The sequence below is a fragment of the Austrofundulus limnaeus genome, unplaced genomic scaffold (assembly GCF_001266775.1).
Source record: "Austrofundulus limnaeus strain Quisiro unplaced genomic scaffold, Austrofundulus_limnaeus-1.0 Scaffold37, whole genome shotgun sequence".
NCBI classification, from domain to species: Eukaryota; Metazoa; Chordata; class Actinopteri; order Cyprinodontiformes; family Rivulidae; genus Austrofundulus; species Austrofundulus limnaeus.
In genome coordinates, this window is record NW_013952439.1 from 2,319,110 (window position 1) to 2,341,379 (window position 22,270).

Here is a 22,270-nt window from a genome sequence, read left to right on the forward strand (position 1 = left end):
GCCCCCAACTATATTTGAATATAAACATTTGTATCAGGTCAACAAAACATGGGCATAGTAACAATATTTTTATACTACCTTTATCCGTTTTACTAATCTCACTCCTTTGTAATAACTAAGGCAAAAATGTAATTAATTCTGAAAATCTTTTCAGGACCCCACCTTGATGTTTCGGGACCCCCCTTTGGGTCCCGACCCCAACTTTGGGAAACACTGATGACACTTTTTGAGCTTATAATTGATTGTAATGAGAACTAGAAATTTTCTGGAAAAAAATTGGACTTATGCAGCTACCACCCAAAAGTACAAGATGTTTTTGTAAAAAATCTAAACCAGTGGTTTCCAAAGTTGGGGTCAGGACCCTTTTGTGGGTCATACAACATGAAGTGAGGGTCCACGGATGATTTCCAGACATCAATTTAAATACAAACTAAAGAAATTGCATTTCCTGCAGAAATGAAGCGTGAATGCTTAAGGCGAATTCTGCTGAAAGCTGCTAAAGAAGCTGAGATTTTTTTTATAGCAAAACGCTTAATGCAATTTAAATTTGAACAGCTTTTGATGAAAGTGGGGCAACAAAAATTAAAAATCAATAGAGAGATAGCAAAAAAAGTAAACTTATTAGCAGAAACTCATTAGGGTTGACTCAGCAATCACACACCTCTGTGCTTCTTCTGGTACGGAAAATAAACAAGTGGAGGAGCATTTTAAAAGTAAGTAGCTCACAGTCCGAAAAGCCTGCCTCTCTGATGATATGGGGGTACATTAGTGCTTATGGCATGGGCAGATTGCACATTTGGAAAGACAMAATCASTGCAGAAATGCATCTATATGTTGTCTTTCAGCACAAAGGAGCCAAACCTGTTGAGCAGCTATATCTGACACCAGATCAGAAAGGGACAACATTCACCTACTAAAACTCCAGCTACTGGTCTCCTCATTTACTGGGTTTACATTATGGATTGTTGAAAAGATTAGGTTATTTCAGTATGATTTGTTACAAAATGTATAAGTCATCACTTGATGCTGTGTTCTATCCTGAGCAAAATATGGGGTCATGAGATCATCAAAAACCATTTTTTTTACATTTTACACATTAAACTTTTATAGAGTTGAAGTTATGCAGTTTGCATGTTTCAAAGCTGTGCAACAAAATGCAGAATGAAAAAAAGGGCTGCACTGATTAACTCTAAGGTGCACACAAACAAGACAGTACATTCTAATGGCATAAAAAGCTCTAGTATCTAATGGGAAAAAAACAGCTTTTTTTTCTTTTCTCACCAGTTGTGCCATCTTACCACATTCATGTCCAAGATTTCCTTTTCTTCTTCAAGTCACTGACCTTTACTCAGCAATAAAGCGTCCTGGGTGATTTCAAACAACTACCTGTGTTTCGGCTGCAGCTCCAGGACACGGCCCACAGAGCTGAGGACAACGTGATCCTTTCCCAACACGACGGCCCGTTAAGCCGTTTTAAACTGTTGTTCTATTGGCCAGCCTGCACGGCACACGCAGCGTGCAGCATCAGATTAAATGAAACGCTCTCCAGCCTGATCCTGTTGTCTTTACTCGCCGGGATTTCAAAGGGGTTTCCCTTCAGCTTAGAGAGACTCACCCACAGGGACTTTTTTTGGTTGTTGACCTTTGTAGAGTCAGCTCATTAGGACTGAAACGTAGATAACAGCACACGTTGCATTTTCTTTATTCAGTCCAAACTAAGTTGGCAAAAATCAAATATTTACCCAAGTGTGTGGTTTGTGTGGCTGCACTGGAAATATTCTTTTTAATCTTGAAAAACTAACTTCAGTTTGATTTGTTTCTTATATCATACATGCTTATTTGTAATCATTCATCACCAAAATATTAAGCAGGATAATTATATTTTGCCTACGTCTGCTTKTGTCTGTTAGTGAAATATCTATTGAACCAGTGTACGGATTTTAATAAAAAAAAAAACACAGAAAGTAATTGGTGACATTTTATCTTCACTTAGTTGCCTTTTGGTGTCAAACCTCTTCAAGATGGCCGCCACAGACAACTGCTCTAACAACTAAAAAAATGAATATATAAGTAGATTTTACAGATAATGACCTAACCCTTGACGAGGTAGTAGCTGAAACTGATCCTAAACACATAATCTGAGTGTGAACATATTGTGTAAGAATTTAGTTTAAAATTTAGCAATTAACATGGAGTCAACTCTGTCTGTTAGCAAAATATCTCATGAACCGTTGGGTGGATTTTAATAAACCTTTCAGAAAATAATTAACGCATTCACCTCTACAATTATTTCAAGTTTGGAGTCAATCCAGATTAAGGCAGCGGCTACAGCTAACTGACATTAGCCAACACAAAAATGTTCATAACTCAGTAAATTTACCAAACACAGAGCTAGAATTTTCACATGGAAGTAGCTGAGTGTTAKTCACAACACAAACTCTGAGAGTGATATTTTGCAATATTGCATAAGATTGCACATAATGCATAATTTCTCAACAAAAGATGATTTTAGCCTAAAACTTTGACGTGGAAGAAGGCATTCCTGCAAAGAAGCTTCAAGTGATGCATTCACAAATAAAACAAATAAGAAAAAAAAACTAATTAGATATGTAATAGAAAAACCTCTAATTATGTTACAGTTTCATAAAACACTATAAAAATATGAACCAGTGTGCATCAACACTGTGCAGATTTGCTCCAATCATTACAAGAATGTGTGACGGCGATGACAAACATCAGCCGAAGTGTAAAAACGTTTCCTTAGGGTGTTAAAGAGATAATACGCTGCAGTCAATATTTAGAGCCATTCTCAAGACCAGTTTATGTTTGCCTTACTGCCACACCCACCAGTTGTGTGTGTGTTACAATCCAGGAAGTGCTYTATGTGTGTGTATGTGTGTGTGTGTCACAAAGTCTGTAAAAGTGACTGGGAAGGGGTGGAGCAAGGTCCTCATTCAAAGGGTTACACAGTCACTCAAGACACGCCTTGTTGGTCAGGTTTGCACAGATGTTTCCCAGCAGGCAGTTAAATTCTGAATATTAGTTCCTTGGAAAAACCAGTTGATTGCTGTTGTGACTGGAATCGAAATGAAACGTTAACAAGTGGGAAATTTGTGCTAATTATTTGCAGCATTAAGCCCCCAGCCCCCAACCAAAAAATACATAAACAAATAAAACAAACAGTTCTTTGGTATACCACTTTGAAACATTTTTTTCTTGTTTTAGCCTGTCAAGAATTAATCAATCATTTTACTTTGTAAGCAGGCCTGGTAAAATCTAAACTTTATTGCCTGTAATGAATAGATTACCACCACAAAAAAGGAAGTAAAAAGAAGACAGAGCAGTGAACCTTGGCTAAATGCTCCACCCTGCATTCATTTTCCATCCTTCTGCACCCCCCACCTCCGATGGCTTGAATAAGTTTGCAAAAAATACAACATTTAGTACTGCTAATTTTGGAAAAAAAATAAAAAAAGTAAAAATCTGGGAACACCAACTGCCTGGCCTTGCAAACATGAAATGTGTGTAGACAGCCCCACCTGCTGGACAGTCGGTGTAACGTCACATTCAGATAGTTAAAAAACCATTATTAGGCTGAGTGTGCAGACACTTTTAGTGAATCAAAAATTAAACATAATAAACATGAAAGCATGTTGCTTGTCAGTAAATCAGCCTCGAGTTGCAAAATAATGAAGTTGCAGCTGATGTTTTAGCTGTTTTCAAAATTGGAAAAGAACATTATTAATCTCATACAGCATTGAGAAAAGCTGAAGATGAGTTGCGGTCGACTCTCAGCTACTCCCACATTTAATTTTAGCTCAAGATCTGTTCAGTTAACTGAGTCATAACTATTTATGTGTCGGCTAAGTTTGATTAGCTATGGTTGTAGTCCAGTGGTTATTTTCAAAGGTTTCATTAAAACTACCCATTGGTTCATGATATATTTAGCTAACAATCAAACAGGTTTGGCACAAATAACTGATGTTAAAACATTACATAAAGATCTTGTGCAGTGGCTGTTGTGAATGTCTCAGCTACAACCACAACAAATTTCAGCACATTTGCAAAACTTAATATTTTTGTGTTTTCTAAGGTTCATGCAAAGTTTTCATTAAAATGTATCCAGAGGTTCATGGAATATTTTGCTAACAGATTTACACAGACAAAAAACATTATCATCTACCTTTGCCTTTAGGCAGCAGGCAATAAAAAGCTGGGCATGTTGGGAAGACAGAGCTTTGATTCATCAAAAAATATGTGACTAATCAGTTTTAAATATTTTATGATTTATGAGCAACTGTTTACTTTGTCACAAATGAACTATCGTGGATGTTTTATCAGGTTTGCCAATAATTCATGTACTTATCAAAGTTCAAACTGTACGCACTCAAAGTGTAAACTTTGTTAAAAATGATTTTTGTGCTGGAGCCAAAAACTCCAAGGCCGAAATCGACGGTCGCAAAGAACAACTGGAATGTCCAAATGAAACAACAGTTGGTCAATAGATGGCAGAAAACCTTCAAAACAAGCTGAAAGTCTCAAAACAGTTATGGCTTATTATTAACTTTAAACCCATGTTTTGGTCTTTACAGTTAAACATGTCAAGGTACCAAAATAAGAGTTCTAAAAAGCTTTTCAGAATAAAAGCCTTGGTCACTGTGCAGCATCTTTTCTTTTTTGTGACTTAAACTGTTATCTTTGGTGTGTTTGTTTGATAATTTCAGCTAAAAAATGGGAACAGGTTGTGTCTCTGTGACAGATAGAAGCGTCTAAAGATCTAATTTGTAACATTTCTTTTGTTAAATTGTCATTGTTGACATTTTTTCTACCCCTGTGGTTAGTGAGTCTTTTTAGGTTGGAGTGAGTCACAAATTACAGCTCAAACATGCTTCCATCTGAAAAAATGATTATGAAAGCACTTGAAAGCGCAAAGAAAACCACTTAAACTTTCAGGAACCCTAAAAATAAAACTACATCTCCTAAAACCCCAATCTGTCAGAACAGGATCCGCAGGGATGTCCTGTTGAAGTGGAAGTGCTGAGTCAGAATGAGGTTGTACGAATTTCTGCTTCCAAGTAGAACTTTTGTTGTGATTGAGTCAAACTGGAGTTCCTCTCTGTAGGATGTCTGAGTCCCAGGGAGTTTCCAAGGTTTATTTAAATGTAGAAATATTTTCAATAATAATAATTTAAAAAGGCTTGAGCCACCTTTCTGTGTAAGAACTGGATGAAGAGCTCAGACGTGTCATCGGCACGGCAGGGGCACTGTCCTCTCACCACGTCTCCGATGTGTACAGGCGGACAGGAGGCTGTGTGGGAACACTACTGAATGTGAACTGTACCATGGAAATTACCCAGGAACAGGTCAAACGATGCAGCTTTTCTAAAGAACGAGGAGGAAAGTTGTAAAGGGGCTGAAGATACTTCAGTGAAAATGCACCTCTGAGGACACTTCAGAAAACCAGGCAGAATAAAGGAGCTTCAGTGTTTTCAGCAAGATGCTACATGTCTGATTAGTTTGTGGCAATCTACTGCTGCAGCAGGTTCAGACCAATTCTTCTGCAAGTGAAAAAAAAACACTTTCATTTAATGAAAGGCCTAGGGTTCTTCAAAGAAATGCATATCACACTCTGCTTTTCATGTCAGGGTTCTGAACTGAAATCGTCTTGTGCTAAGAGATGGACGTACAGCTGTTTTGTGCAATCTCAAAGTACAGATCTGTAAACCCGAGTTAGAACCAGTTCTGTGTTGGCTGAGGTCAGTAAGGTTGTGGCAGCCATCTTGACTTGGATTAACTCCCAGAAGTTGTGAATGTATACCCAATAATTACCTCGTTTCATCTAATGTATCCAACATTTCATTAGATATTAGTCTTTTACACAAACCAATTCTATATACAGTATTCCCATCAGCAGGACCTAGGCCATCTGAGTTTTTTCCATTGCATCCTGTTTTGGGTCCAACTACCTGCTATAGGTTCTTCTGTAAATTCCAAGAAATCCTCATTCTTTACTCCATCCTTCCAGMAAATTCCCAAAATTGCAGTTTTCACATTAGATGTAAATGTGCAAAGCTTAGTTCTCACTGAAAGAGATACCAAGATGTTCTTTAGCCCAAGAAACGCTGCTCTCACCTTCCCTGTTCTTGTCTTTGTCGGCACCTGCAAGATTGTTCGCAAAACTGCCAAAGACATGAAGTCGTTTGCATCGTCTAACCAGCACAAACCTTTACACAAACTAAAATAACTTCACTTTAGGCAGCAAGCAAAAAAAAACTGCTCAGTATCAGACAGCAGTCCACATCCTTCATTTAAAAGGTCTGATCTTCTAGTCTGATCTAGGCTATTCTACACATCTGGGTATAGTTTGGCCTAGGACTGTTTATTTCCCAGGGTATACTCTGGCCTAGGACTAACTTTACCTGGGTTCAATCAGGGGAGGGGTTTTATTTGTTACACCTGGGTCTTGAGGAGCTGGTGCCTATTTTGWTAAGAGGGATAGTGTTTATAATTTGAAGGGACTTGAAATGTTTGTAAAGCCAAAAATTAGGACAAATTTGAGGGAGTGATGCACCTCTGTTYGAGGAMTTAAACTGTGKAACAACTTGGACAATGACCTTAAAAATGCTGGAACTGTTTATTCATTTGGTAGAAAGCTTAAGTTTTTTTAAAATGAGATTTGAACAAAGTATTGGTTGAAATTGAGATTTCTATTGTGATGTATTGATTATTTTAAGCTATACTGAGTTTAATTTCTGTGTTGTACGTTTTGTRGATATATGGGGGGCAGATGTTACAAGATTTTTTCTTCTTTCTGCTCCTTTTCATTTGACCAAGTTGTGTTTTTTTAATGCAACATTATTATTTGTATTGTTTTAATTGATGTTCGAATGAAATAAAGTATTAAAAAATAAATTATAATTAAAAATCTTCAGCAGTAACTGTGAGAGAGGATAGGCAGTTCACAAGTCCATCAGTGGGACATGAGACAACCACTCTCACTCATACCTGCAGTTGATTTTACGATTGACTTTTGTAAAGTGACCTTGGGAGTTTTAAAAGGCACCTATAAATATAATGCATTATTATTATCATCATCATTTTGTTAGAATTAGCTAGCCTAAGATGCATGTGTGTAGTCAGAGACGCCCCCAGCCCAGGAGGTGATCCTTTGTCAGGAAATTTAACGGTCCTGGAAATTTACAAGAACATTTTAAATGGTAGTTACATTTATTTCCCCGCCTACGTGTTTAAAATCCTAATAAAACTGACAAATACCAAGAAGTTTATTATTTGCGGTGTTCATGACCTTAAAGGTTCAAGATTCTTTTTTAAAACTATGTTACGTTTTGATGTWAAACAAGTCGATCTATGACTTATAGCTAGACTACTACTGGGAAAAATTACGTTTGAGCAACAAAAGAAATTCAGATTTATCTTTTAGTAAATGGAGGATAGAAAGACTCTCTTAACACAACCTCTGGTGGTGGCAGGATCATACTGTGGGGGCAGGTTTAAGGCTGGGACTAACTGGAGTCGAGCCAAAGTTTAAAGCAGAATCCAAGCATTTGTAGTCAATCACCACCTTTCAAAACCCMCATAAACAGAGTGAAGACAACTTTAAACATAACTCACTTCTAACTGTCTTAAAACCGAACAATTCTTCATACATCAAACACATCTGATAATTTTCTTTTATTTAGACAACCCAAATAAAAGGCACAGAACATTGCGCATGTTTAAGTAATAATTTGACAAACGTACATTTAAAAAATGTAGGAATGTTTGACCTTTCTGCTAATCAGAAAGCCTAGCCTCTCATATATACAAAATTATCAATGTTAATGTTCTAATACAAAAGATTTATAAAAAAGGTTCTTATCTTTCACATCTATTGTAACTACCATATCCTTGGAACTAAAGGTTTTGTACAAAGATATACATTCAACTGCTTTTCACAAGGGTCCTGGTATTTCCAATTATTACTTTTTTTTCTTAAAATAAACGAGATGTTCAATTTCACAAGAATAATTCATGTTTTCACATCATAAAATGTTTCAAATTTGGCAATCAGGCTATTATAGTGTATCTACGTAAATGCATAAGAATAAAAAAAAGCTACACTAACATTTTGTTAAAAAAACTTGGGGGGGAAAAATAACTGACAAACATGCATATTGCATTTCTTTGTATAAACTGAACCAACTCAATCGAGCTGCAACACTGCTGAAATAACATGGCATTCATCGACAAAATAAAAAGAAAATCGTTAATGTTGAACAGCTACAGTGTTTTAGGGTCATGCAACATCAATCTTATCCTGTTATTTTTGGAAATGGGTGCAAAAAAATGGTACTTTTATCGAAACTCATCCAGTTCCAGACCGAGACTGAAGTGTAAAGTAARAGACGTACAGCATCTATTTTATCGTACAGTAAATGATTGGTTTTTAWATGGACGGCTGAAATGAGTACATCTGGAATTCCTGATGAGTCGAATTTGAAGTGAACACTGCAAATGTTTCAGGGAGACCGAAGAGATACAGAGTAGTTCATGATTAATGAACCTTTGTCTTTCCTGAGTGAAAACGTGTGTATAATAGTGGGGCTGTAACAGAACAATGATAAATAATTGCAATAATAAAACAATGTTTTAAAAAAAAGAAGTCCGCTTAAACTATTTGACACCTCATTGGTGGCATTAACAGCTTGAAAAGCTTCACTACAAGGCCAGGCTTTATACGTACTCTGCCACTAGATGGCCCTTAAGTGTAGGCTGGCAGACCGAAACACTTAAAACTCCATTTGATCTTTGATAATACTGCTGGTCACCTGCATGTAGGATCTGCCTTCAGTGCAAGACTCATTCCATTCTGACTTCATGGGAAAATAAAAATAACAAAATAAACACAAATAAAAAACAAACTTTTGTGTTTCCATATAAGTAGAAAAGGTTTTTCATAGTCAAGAGGCCAGTGTCCACATTGTCCACTGAAATGACGAAAGGAAAAATAAAATAAAAAACAATGTGGTGAAAATACATTACTATGTCAACTGTACAAGTTAGTCACTGTACCTCAAGAGCTTATCTACTATCTGAGAAAAAGAAATGCTATAACATTGTGAAAAAATAAGTCTTCCATGCAAGTGGAAGTGACTGTCCCTTTTTCTAAACTCATTTCCTATAACATTAAATAGTGATTAGCAGGCTATAGTAATAAAAATAAAAAGTAAAAAACAAAACGAAAAAAAAAAAAAAAGCTACATACAAATAAGCGCCCAGCGGCCTCGGGAGAGATCTTGTAAAACGTCAGAAACAGCAATTCATGGTTATTGCTTCAGTCCATTCCACATCTCCCATAAAAAATAAAAAATATTAAGTAAAAAAAACGAAAAAAAAAAAAAAAACCAAACAAAATAAAAGTATGTTTTTTTTAAATCAAAAGTCCTCCGCTCTCATTCATCATGACTCAAATCACAGTTTTATCACTCTAACTGCCTACACTAAGTCTCACGGCTGTCTTGATTTCAAGATAAATCCTACTAGAAGTCTATTTAATTGTTCTGCATCACATGCCAGTCACTTAACGTTAGCTGGGACACAGTTAGGACTTTGGGAGCTCCTACTGGCCTCGCAGCTCGTGGGGGGTGAGAGGGGAGCTGCAAATATGAGGTCAGGAGWCTCTTGTTACACTTCATTTTCCCTTTCTTTCTGGCCAGTTAGATGTTGATACTTTTTTCCTCTCTCTAACTTTATTTTATTTTTCTACCAAGGAGGGGAAGAAGGCAAGACTTGGGACAGAAAAGGCATGCTGTCTACAGGCCTCATTGCGATGTTTAGTGGACCGGCTATATTCATAGGCATTGGGGTGGTTATTGCCACTGGGTGGGCAATATTCATGGGTGCCGAGGCAGGGATGTTCACAGACGCAATGTTGACGGGGCCGGTGAGAGTGACCGGGTGCTGGAGGCTGACGGGGGACGTGATGTTGACCGTGTTGGTGCTAATGTTCATTTGTGCGGCTATAGTGACGGGGTTGTTGTTGTTCAAGTTGACCCGGTTCATCGCTGAGGTGATGGGGGCAGAAACGGACACTGGCGTAGCCGAGGCAGAGTTGCAGCCATCATTACCCTCTGGAAAAAAAAGACATTATTGGAGTTTGTGACTTAAAGTTGTAGTTATACACTGTACTAGCACCAAAACACTGAACAATGTTAATTTATAAACAATGCTAATCACGTTAGCTTTCCTATAGCATTTTCAATATTAAATTAGCATCTTTGCTAACTGTTGGCCAGCAGCTTGTGATTAGTAGGGTTTTTGACATGCTATCGTGTACACGAAAAGTTTGTTTTTAGAATGAAGTATTTTGAGTTTAATGATAAGCAAAATGTGTGTTTTACATGTTTTTAAGTGTGACAAACCTTTGTTACAGGAGTTAAAGTTGGTCTGTCCATGAGTCTTCAAATGACTGGTAATGTAAGCTGCACTGAGCATCTTCCCACAGATGCTGCAGGTCACCTTGCCTTCATGCCGGATCATGTGGGAACGGAGTCGGTCTTTGGTGGCAAAAGCAGAGGTACAGGCCTGYAAAATGTACAGCAGACGAGGTCAAAGGTCAGGAGCGCAATGGAAAATGACGGCCACTAAAACACAAGGAGTGACGACAAAGACTCTTACCGTTACTTGACATTTGAACGGTCTTTCTGAGGAGTGCACATGCTTCACATGGCAGCTCAAGTGGTCTGGCCTTGTGGAGAGAAAAAAAAACAGTTAAATGCTGAATGACAATGCGGGGACGGTCTGCGTAGACAAATGAGACCAAATACATTTTGATTTCCAACTTTCACAGAAGCACGGGGATTTTATTTGAGTTTTCGCTTCTCAAATAAAAACATAAAAAGAGAATGAGAGTTTGGTGAATTTGTGGTCCTGGATTTTACTGATCCAAATGTCTCACCCCAACATCAAAAACCCAACACTTTGAAATCCTGTCAGCTTTCATTTACCCCATTAGTGATTAGAACACCACAAATATCTGGTATTTTAAAAAATGTAATTTAAATTGTGTATTTTTGCACGTAAGTATAAAAACACAAAAAAGTTCATTTCTGGTTATATTTAGGCAGATGCGCTCTAATTGCTTTGATAATGAGATGTGCACAAAATCCTTAAAATTTCAGTCAATGGCCGTTAATTCTCACCAACCAATGGTGCGTGAATTGGTTTGACCTAGTTTCAAACATGCACTACAATGAAATGGACTTTTCTTTTCTTCCCTCTTTTTTCCACGACACTTCAGTAAACTGACAGTTTGCTAAACATTATTTATATTCCAGACATTACTTTTTAACTTAAACAGAAATTCATGTAACATGGATAGACAACGTATGTAACAGTATTTTTCCAGATTGTCAAGAAACTACAAAAATCACTAAGCACCCTATATAAACTGTAATATTCAGCATTCTGAACCACTCTTGCAAGTTTTGCTGGTGTAGATGTTTGATTATTTAGGATATAGAATATCAACGTAGTTAAAAGATATTTAACTTCTCAGATCCCTAAATCGGAAGCAGAACCATCATAACAGAAGTCCATTTGTTTTTTTCTTTGTTTTATGAAAAAATTAAATCATAACGTTTCTATTGTTTTATACATAAAACTTGATCAATATGATGGGTGGAAAAAGAACATAAATACAACCAATTCCTATTGAATATGTTTCTTTATTTAAAATAAATAAATAAATCTTTTTTCTACAATAAAATTCTATCTTTGCATCTCTTCCTAGCAGACTGGCACATTTTAAGGCTAAAAACAAACAAAATCCAACTTCAGGCAAACACTGAAGACAACACAACTCACGTGTTTATCTATTTATAAACACACAAAGTTCACTGGGATAGTTATTTGCCACTTGACCTTTACAGTGCAACTCCAGCATTCACAAATTCTTCTTGGCGCTGCTCGTCCTCTGTCAGCATGTTAGCTCTAGTGAAGCTGTGAGCTGAATCATGTTAGCTGGGCCATATTGGAGTGAGTAAGAGCTACTGCCTTGGCAGCTGCTCCCACACCGGAACATTTCATGCTGCTGGATTTCTTTTTTAAACAAATTAAAAAGTCTGGTTGAATTTTCTTGGCAGTGCTATAAACCGGATGTGTTTTTTCCCTCCTCCCCCCTTTTTTTTCTTTCCATTTGTGTGTCCCATTGACGAGAGAAGACTCCAGACACTGCATGCCCACATTTCTGGCTGAGTGGCAGTGACTCAGTGCTCTGCTATTCAGTCCCCATTCTCACTTTCCTGTATGCTGATGAATCCCTCGCACACGTCACCACGTTGGAGGCATGCCTGAAACTGCCGTGCACAGCACACTGCTAATGCTAACAGCTTGACTGGGGGTACGCTGATGATATTTTTGTTTAGGCATGTTGCAACACCAGACTTAATAGCAGTTAATCCCTACCTGATCAATACCGAATCATACTCCCAAAACTAAAAATGAGACCGTCTTAAGAGCTTCTTAAGCAACATGTTTATTTACAACATTTTAAATGTGTTGACCTTAAAATTACACATGGTTCATTGAATTCCCAGGGGAAAGAGTCTGTGACAAGCTGGCGGGAACTGCAAAGTGACAAGTGAGGCCTCCCCCCCTCTCCTGATACTCCACTGGCGCTCTCCCATGTGCGACTGTTTAAACATGTGGTTGAATCGGCACGGCTGTCATAGGAACGCAACTGATCTGCTCAAAAACATTATCATCAATATAAAAACCCAGTAACTGAAAAGCTATACAGATAGCAAATTCATTTCATCTGCAAGTTGTTGCAATGATTGCAATACAAGCCAGGGGTGAAGTTCAATGCATTTTTGGGAAAACCAAAATTCTGTAACACTTGGTTATTTTAATCATGTTGTGAATGCTTTATCAAAAATCTCTCTGTAGCTGCCAAAAAATTATTATTAACAATAATAATGGCAGAGATGTAAGACATCCTGTTAGAATTTATTTATAATTATGTTATTTTAAAATTTCATTTAAACTTTTTTCTGGATTCCAGGACTGCAATCACCAGAGGGTGAAATTACTACACTCTCCCTCTTAAATAAAAACAAATTAGATCTCAGACTCAAACTTCCTGTTTAGATTAGCCTTGTTATTTGCCGTTACTTGTTGATTGAAAGCATATGAATAAATAGAACTGCTACAGTGTCTTGTAGCTGACCACTTTGTTTGAAGCAGATGAAAATGTTACTTCAGGGTTCCTGCAGTTTAAGGAAAGTTATATTTAAGACTTTTTAATGCCAAGTGAAATTAAATTTAAGACCAATTTCACAATAAACACAAAGGAAAAACAAATAAAAATTAAAAACTGGCAGAAACTCATGAATCAAAGTATCTTTGGTTGAAGTATTCAAATATTCCTAATAAACCAATTGTTTTTAACCATATCTAACTGCTTTTTTTGTCAAATATAGCAAAAAACATTCTTAGCAGTCAGTTTTAAACTTAATTTAATTCCTGGAAATTCTCTAACGACCCAAAATTTAGAGCTTTAGGACCCACAGTAGGGTCTCAACCCCAATTTGCTGTAGATGAAACCTAAAAATGCCTGTGACATCATTTTTTTGTAAGAAATTTGAATGCATTTTTGGAAAGACAACATTGTTAACATACTGTATTACAAAACAAATTTCACGATGCTCAGACAGACAGTTGTTGAGATATTTGCATGTGAAGCAACAGGAAGTGATGTCAAAGAGGAAAGTGCATGTGAATGTTTAAAAAATAAATAAATGTTACCAATTATTTTAATATTTGAGATGAATTACAATCATCCTATTAACAATGTGTTAACATTTTTGAGACTTCTGAAAGATTGATTTAAGACATTTTAAGGCTAATTAAGGCCTTATTTTTGGATCGATTAATTCAAGGCCTTTTAAGACTTTAAGGATCTGCAGGAACCTTGTACTTTATAAAAGTTATAGAAACAATTAAAGACTATTTTATATTTTTATGCTCTGTGATTAAGTTATGTTTATCTGTTATACTTGGCAGAATTAAAGCTTTCTTTACATACAGCGATATGGTGCTTACCTGGAAAAGCCTTTCCCACACACAGAACACACGTAGGGCTTGTGGACCCCTCCGTCGTGAGAGCGAACATGGTAGGTCATTCGGTCCTTTCTTTTAAAGCGTTGCTGGCAGATGGGGCACTCGAAGGGCTTCTCATCTGAATGGGATAGCTTGTGACGATTCAGGTGGTAGACATCACGGAAGGCCTTGCCGCACATCTCGCACCCGTGGTTTTTCTTGACAGGTTTGGGGGGTTTCTTGGGGACATTTTGCTGCTGAACGTTGCCCATCGCAGATGACGTCATGATACTCGTGCCTGAAGAAACCGAAGTGGTCGCCGTAGAGAGGATGCCTGCTACTGTGGAGATGTAGGATGAGTTGCTGTTGTTCTCTCGCGGCATGGAGGCAATCATCGGTACCATGGTGGGAGCTGTTTGGGCTGTCTTCTTTGGACGCGACACCATCTTGATACCGGTGTGGCTGGACTCATGGCGTCTTAGATGGTAACTGTCACGAAAGGCCTTGTTGCAGTACCCACAGACAAAAGGGGTTTTGCCTTTGTGTTCCTTCTTTATCACAGGCACTGGTGGCCGTTGGCCTCCTCCACTAGCCACATTGTCTTTCAGGAGTTCAGCAGCACTGACAGGAGGCTTCTGGTCTATTTGGATGGGTAGGATAGGTTTCTGGTCAATTTGCTCAGCTCCAGCATTAAGAAGTGGCAGCAGGCTATTCTGGGCCACCTGATGCTGGTGGTGGAGGGCTTCATTGGCCTGCTAACGAAACAAACACACACACACATTTTATGGTTAATCCTGGACCAGTTTCAGACTTTTCATGATAAAATTAATTCAGAGCTTTAACACATAGTCGCAGGAATTGACACTAGTTTGGGGTATTGCAATTCAGAACAGCTAACACTCTCTGCACTATGTAAAGAAAACTCATGTTGTTGCTAACGGCTCTTCCAACACTGGAAGCTGTCAGCTAGGACTCAAAAATCAATTCTGACAGCTCAATGAAAAAAAAGAAAACATTAGAAAGGTCTTCCAGAATACAAAGTGGGTCTGTCATTAAAAGAGGGTGATGCAGCGTGCAACTGATGCAAAACAATCCAAATATACTGGATGAAAAATGATCCCATCATGACGGTGCTGATTCATCATGTGACTGCAAAGCAAGCATACCAAATTAGAGGCATAGCAGAGTCTAGTTTAGCTGCCAAGAAGGCTCTTGAAGAGCTGGCCATTACCTCAACCGTGGAGCTTAGTTAAGAGTTACAAAGAACCAAAAACGTGGCTAAATGAAACAGAAAACAGCTTTAAACAAAAAATACAAATCTCCGAACTAGATACAACAGCAGAAAACACAGTGGGACAATGGTTTGCTTTGTATCTGGCCTAATGCACTGTATTTCCTGGGTTTTGCAGGTGCAGAGCAATATGGATGACTGCCATGGAACAAATGGTATTAAATTGCTTAGAACAATTAGGACAAGCAACAAGTTTCTCAGCTTTGTTTACCCATTTATTTGCATTTCATTTCTTGCCAAAACTGTGACTTGAAAATACTGTCAGGTAAGGCAAACAGCCAAGATAAGTGAGCTTTGTCTAAGAGAGAATGAATGCATTTTGTTTGGGCATGTTTGAAGCAGAGGGGGAAAAAAAGAAGAGTAATTACAGTCAACAGTTGTGCAATCAAGGAAGATGCATCTTTGTTCATAAACTCAAAAGCAAATGCCCAAATATATTTTAAATATGGCAAGTAAGTGTAAAACATTACTTGATAATTTGCAATGCAAAAAGAAAACTATTAAAAAAAAAAGAAGCCCAGGCAGTTTATTGTGATTCTAATCAAGGCAGTTTTGTAATAATCAAGATCGAGGTCAATGAGCACAGTCAACTTCTAGTTTCTGTTTGACATCTGATGCTGAGTGCTTCATGAAAGCAGTTAGAAATAGTAGTATCTGCATTTTAACCATCTTAGAGGAGAAGAGAAGGCACTTTATTTCTATCCCTTTGATCAGTTACACTATGATTAGAAAAAAACTTGCTAAGCTAACTTGGCTACGCCATCATAGAAACATTGGGTCAAAACAAACCTGTACTGCAAGTCTCAGATATAATCAACTCATCACAATTTTTTTATGTGAAATATATTAAATGACTCAGAACCATGAGTTTAAGTTGTTATGACAGTGTTGTGGTTTTGTCTTTAATTCACTGGGACTTCGGTTTCTCTCACACTCTCCAAATACCACACTCACTCACTCCAGACAGACCAGCCCTAGTTAACATCAAAAACTCAAAACCACAAGAAAAAGGGCAAGTAAAGGATCCAAATGAGCATTTAAAGACAATAATTTAAGAATGGGCAATTATGTTTTGGATGAAGAAACCTTTACTGTTTCAACATTGCAGGGCAGATGTTAAACCTGTAAAAGATGCTCTGGATTGATTGTGATCAAAAGAAGTACTATCACAAACTTTTAGACCACCCAAAATGACATCTATTGCTAAATTCATAATATTTTGAACATTGTACACCCACCAATAGCAATAAAAATGTGAAATTAATTGGGACCAACCATACGATAGCCTCAGATAAAAAATAAATAAATAAAAAAACTTATTGAGTGACAAAAGGTGTCCTACTTATCAGTGGTCTAACTTATCATTTTGTGATTCTAGTTTACATCTCAAAATTTCAATTTTGGGGTTCACACAATGTCATTTTTATCCTACTGTTTTAGATTGTTTGATGTTGCAAGCACAATCAAACAAAGTGCACTTAACTGTCTCTGGGTTTCCTGTTACGCGCTCATTGTCTTGTTGCACCAACCTAGTAAAGAGCTTTAAAACTAGGCCACAAATTTGAGAATTTGAGTGCAGCTGCTCAGTACAAGTTAAAAAAAGAAGTTATGTTTATTCATATTTCTAGATTGTGCATGCAATTGCTTATTGCAACAAAAAGTTTGCAATTTATGCATTTAACGTTTGAATTAATTTAAGTTATTAGATATTACTTATAAGCCAAATTGAGTAGTGCGCAAAGCATACATGGGGACATTTTCACCTCTAAGTGTCAATTCAAAATAATAAAAAAATTAAAAAGTACAAAAAAGTAAGAGTAGAATCCAATCTGAGTTATTAGCTACTTTGTAACTTCTCTTTTACGATTGCAGCTACCAAAAACTGCACACCAAAACTATTTAATAAACTAGGTGAAACTGTTTTCCTTTTTTGAAGAAAATGTACAAACGTTAGTGGAAACTGCCTGTCTGAAAATGGCTCATGAAAACTCTGCACACTTGTTAACCGAGATACTAGTAGTTAGTCAAATTACACTAAAAATAGCCGGGAAGCAAACATAGCCAGAGCAGCAACAGCTTAGAATGAAAACACAATATTAATTTTACTGTTATTTACTTCTGGGAAGGTTTTCTTTAAAACAAATATTTGTTTCATTTCTCTACTAAAAAAATATTTTTATTGCAAATTGAATACTCGCACACAATGAAATAAGAAAGTGTCGAATGATTTTGCAGTAAACTGAAAGTCCATGTTGTCCACCAAGGAAGGCTACGATGGAATACTTGACCTTTCCCTTTGAGGTCCGATCATCCATCGACGAAGGCCAGCAAAGACAGGAGTAGCCAAAAGACGAGACAGGGTTCGAGAAGAAAAATGAACCTCACAATGTCCTCCTTATGTCATCTAGTCTATTGAGACAGACACAAATCTGAGCAGTGATGCACTCTGGCCTCAGCAGGGGATCTTTGTATGCTCATCTTCATTGATTTGGCTCATCTATTCATGAGACAGAGACATTGTTTATCCACACACCACTCAGCTAAACTAGCTGTCATATGTGGTGGGACCTGGGAACTTGTGGAGCATGCCACCATCCATTTGTCTGAGCACCTGCTTACACTTGCCACCTTCCAGGATTAGTCATCATCATGCCAATGCAACCCTGTCTGCTGGCACACCAGGAGTGTGTTTGTGTGTTGGGGGGGATACCAGCCGGGAAACCTCTTTGTGAAGCTTGTGAACAGCAGACGTAGCCACCACAGACAGCCTGCCCTCTACACAGAGGTGCAGGGCCTGTAAGCTGCTGTGCCTTCATGCAGCTCTGACCATTTTGACACAAATGCGCTCCGACAACTGGGGCTGCTCCCTCATAAATAACATCAAAATGGAGGGAGTGTCCTGACGGCTCCGTGGGCCACTGTAGACTTGAATCGAGCTCATAGTCTGATTATGCACCGCCGTTCCTCAATCTTTTGTGTCACACTCTACAGCTGCTTGCCCAATTGTGAAAACAACAAATAGAAACCATGAGAGATAAAAAAAAAGAAACAGAGGAGGAGAAAACTAAACAAAATATTACAAGACTGTCCCTCTCCCCCTCTAATAAAGCCTCGTGTTCGAATGTTTCTAAGGCATTCTTGAACTGAATTTTCTGTTATAAAATCTCTGGATACTGCCAAGCTTATTGACTGGACAACTGTTCTTGGAAAACACAGCTTTCATAGGTCATCTTCTTGGTAGCACGTAAAACTAAAGTTCTGCAGGGATTTAAAGCCTCGTTTGATGATGCAACAACTTCTAGAAGCGAGAAAATATTTTTGGGAGGACTTTTAAGAGGATTTTAACTACATCATGTAACAAGATGAAAACGTTTTTTAAATTACTTCACTTTTTAATTTATTATAAATGCAATTAACATTTATTAAAACTCTCATACTGGTAATTCATCTGAATCAAAGATAGTCTTAGATGTCCTGATGTAGAAAAATTAACATTTCTTTTACAACAGAATTTGTTTCCAACTAAATCCTAAATGGTTTTCAGCGGGATTTTATTGATATATCTTGTCAATAAGATGAACAACAAAGTTGTACCTTTTTAAAAACTAACAAATATAGTATGTTGTGATAAAGAATATATAAAAACAGGTTCAAATTTTTGCCAATATTGATATTCGAAAAAAAAAGACATCATCTGCAAAGTAGAAAAATGTACTTGGTAAAAAAAAAAGCAATAACTAAACTGGATCTTCAAGAATAAAACTGTATTTTGTTAAAAAACCTTAATTCTACTGTAAAGAGTTGCAGTCACATAATTTACAATGACAACACCTGCTGAGTGGACTTTACAACATTGACATCAAATAGTGTTTTGACCTAAAAAAAACTCGTAATTTGAATCATATTCAGTGTTACTTGAACTATTTTTTGAACCACTAAAGTGTCCCTTATGTATGTTTTCACAATTCAAAATACCTAAAAACAAGTTGTGATTCACAATATTGATAAATATGCTTCAAATCGCATTTCCTTTAATATAATTTAGCAGCAATTTCACAACTATACAGAGAATAAACATTTATTTGTTTTTAACTAAAATGCACTTCAGGAGATTTTCTGTAAAAACAGAAGCTAAAAAGAACTGGTCCACTCTGGAAAAAGCTCAGTTTTTCCCTGATTGGTCACAGTCACTGGCCTGAGCAGGTGCCACCCACTGCTAACCATTAGCTCTGCTGGTGGTGGTGTTCCAGTATCATCATGGGGGGATGGGTTGAAGAATTTGGGGGAAGATTTAATTGGGGGGGAAAGAACCAGAATAAGCCACAAAGCGCAGGATGAATCATCAGGATTTTTCACAATTAATTTTAAAAAGGATTATTTCGACAAAACTGCGCAATGATTTGCATCAAAGCGTCACAGAGTGGGATACAAAATACACAACTATGGCTTCATGCAGAAACTGATGGGGGAACAAGCCAAAAATATGAACAGCTGCTCATTATTAAACTCCAGAAAGTTTTATAAATGCTAAATTATACAACACAAAAGCTTGTGTAACTTACAGTACACACACTATGTATATTAAAAGTCTTACACTTAATGAAGTGTGTTCAACTTTAAATATGTTTCATAAATTAAAAAAAAAATACACCAAGTTTTAAAGCGTTTAGACACTTTGACTAATCAGCTTCGGTCCCACTACATTCCTTTTGTATTTGAAGATGGAATAAATTTTGCACACTTTTGTAAGATACTTATAACAGGCAAACATATTTTACTGCAAAAACTTTTTTGCACCTCATCCTGGAGTAGTTCAACAACAAAGATGTGGAATGCTGTGTTAAGACTTTCCATACAAGTTTATCACATAAAAACTTACAAAACTGCACATTTTAAGACTTACAAAAAGCAATATGGAAACAAATATTTCAGGGAAAACAATGAACAGCTGAAAAATAATACAGCATGAAATTTCTGAATACTATTTCACGTTTAACCAGGTTCATTTTAAGTCCTATTAGGGCCATAAAATTAACAATTAGCTCATCGCAAACAACCTCTGTTAAACATCATAAAATGAGTCAAATTGCACTCAAAGGTAGCATTAAACTTTCTCWGTGTGCGTGGGAAACACTAACATTTTAAATTGCGTTGTGTTGTTGCTAATTTCAAAGCTGCAGCTTCATTTCATGTTAGCTAGTGCCGTGTGCATAGTTTGAATTCTTTTCTACAGGGCTCACCAGAATAAACAGCTAATTCATTAGCAAAAAAGCTGAATGATGCCGATTAGGGAGACATGTGACGTGAAGTTCGGCTTGTTCGTTACATCAGCCTCGCCCAATTTTAGCTGAATTAGCCAGCGAGTTTAATGAAGGTAGCCTAAACACCGTTAGCCGCTTGGCTAGTTTACAGGCGAGCCGGCTAAAGCGAGCGGAAAGTTGACCGCGGACTTGGGGGAATCGCCGCTAGTAAATCTCAGCAGCTGCTAACCGAGCGTCTGCTAACGCCAGCCACTCGAAAAGCTACAAAGGGAGCGCTGCGTTAAAATAAATCCTCGCAGACATTTCAGCTCATTATTTCGCGGCGTCCCGATCAAAGCCTCCAGTCAAAAAAAAAGGGGAAAAAAAACAGGGTCTGTCTCGATTGTAACGGTGCAGCAGTGGCGTCTCCAGCTTTACTTCAAGTCATACCGCATGTTTTGCTGGCTTCGGCTAAGACAACCAAACTTAATAAAATCCTCAACGCCGTCGAAGTATTTCACACCCGCAATAAAAAAATCGCGCACAATGCTAACCAARGCGTTTATTTCAAAGAGATTTGATKTTTTTTGTTCTAGCGTCATTCCCAAGCCTCACAGCTGGAAGCCAGGATTCATAAACCATTGTTTTGCTTCGATACTTCTTCTCAGTGCTACCCCGTTTAAAAACTGCATTTGCTGCTATGATAAGCAGTGCGTAATTTGTTTTTTTGTGGCTGCTTTACGAACTAATCCCAGTTTCCCTCCCAAACAGACAACTTACTTGGAAGAGAAACGTACTCCAGCTCGGCTCCATTTCCACACTTAGTGATTCTGTAGGAAACCCAGTAGAAGCCTACAACAAAGCAACCAAACATGGCAGCTGAAACAACTTCCGGTAACCTCCAGGACTGAACCACTTTTCGGACTGTTTGGCGGGGAGTGCTCAAATCAGTTTTCAAAAAAATACTCTGCGTCGATATATTTGCGACTGACATTTTATAGACAAATAAATAAATAAGGGACACTCAAAATGTTCTGTTGCATTTTTTTCAAGGGATTTCTTGAATGCTTTCATGCATTTTCAGAAGTAATTCATCGTACTTAGAAACTGAACACCCCTCTGGAYGTCGTTTTGGTTTGTGCTGCGAGGGACATTTGTTATATTAAATTGTCGCATGTGGCAAGGGATTGAGCGTCTTATTTTACTCGGTTTTATGCCTTCAAAACCCTGAAAGCCGATGCTTTCACGTCGTATACATCGTCGCTTTTTATGCCAAGATAATTATTTTAGTTTAAAWTCACGAAGAAAGTATTTTTGTGTTTTGTTGTTTATTTCAAAAGCTATGGCTGACTGAAACCAACATGCATTTAGAACCATGGATTTTCTTAATTTTACCCAAAGCATTCAATTTAATCCCTAAATGAAAATAAACTGTTAAGATTGTGCAAAACTAGTAACTTTACATAAAAATGCATGTTACTTTTGTTAAGGCAATTGATAACAAATTTAAACTAAAACATCTGCTCAATCTGAATACTGTAACAAAAATTACACCGCTTTCAAATTTAAGCTATATATTAAAAAACAATCTACAAATAGCCAACAAATGAGGACTACACGATTTTCATCACTTCTGTTT

The 22,270-nt window shown here is 37.3% G+C and overlaps 1 protein-coding gene across 1 annotated transcript; it reads right to left on the reverse strand.

Annotated features, from left to right (window-relative positions):
• Positions 1-7,675: 7,675 nt before the first annotated feature.
• vezf1a (vascular endothelial zinc finger 1a) lies at positions 7,676-21,531 on the reverse strand. Its single transcript, XM_014006816.1, has 5 exons — positions 21,412-21,531; positions 14,104-14,855; positions 10,678-10,747; positions 10,422-10,584; positions 7,676-10,130 (listed from the first exon to the last, which is right to left on the reverse strand). The coding sequence occupies exons 1-5, from the start codon at positions 21,442-21,444 to the stop codon at positions 9,763-9,765; spliced, it is 1,386 nt and encodes a 461-aa protein (XP_013862270.1). The 5' UTR covers positions 21,445-21,531; the 3' UTR covers positions 7,676-9,762.
• Positions 21,532-22,270: the final 739 nt, after the last annotated feature.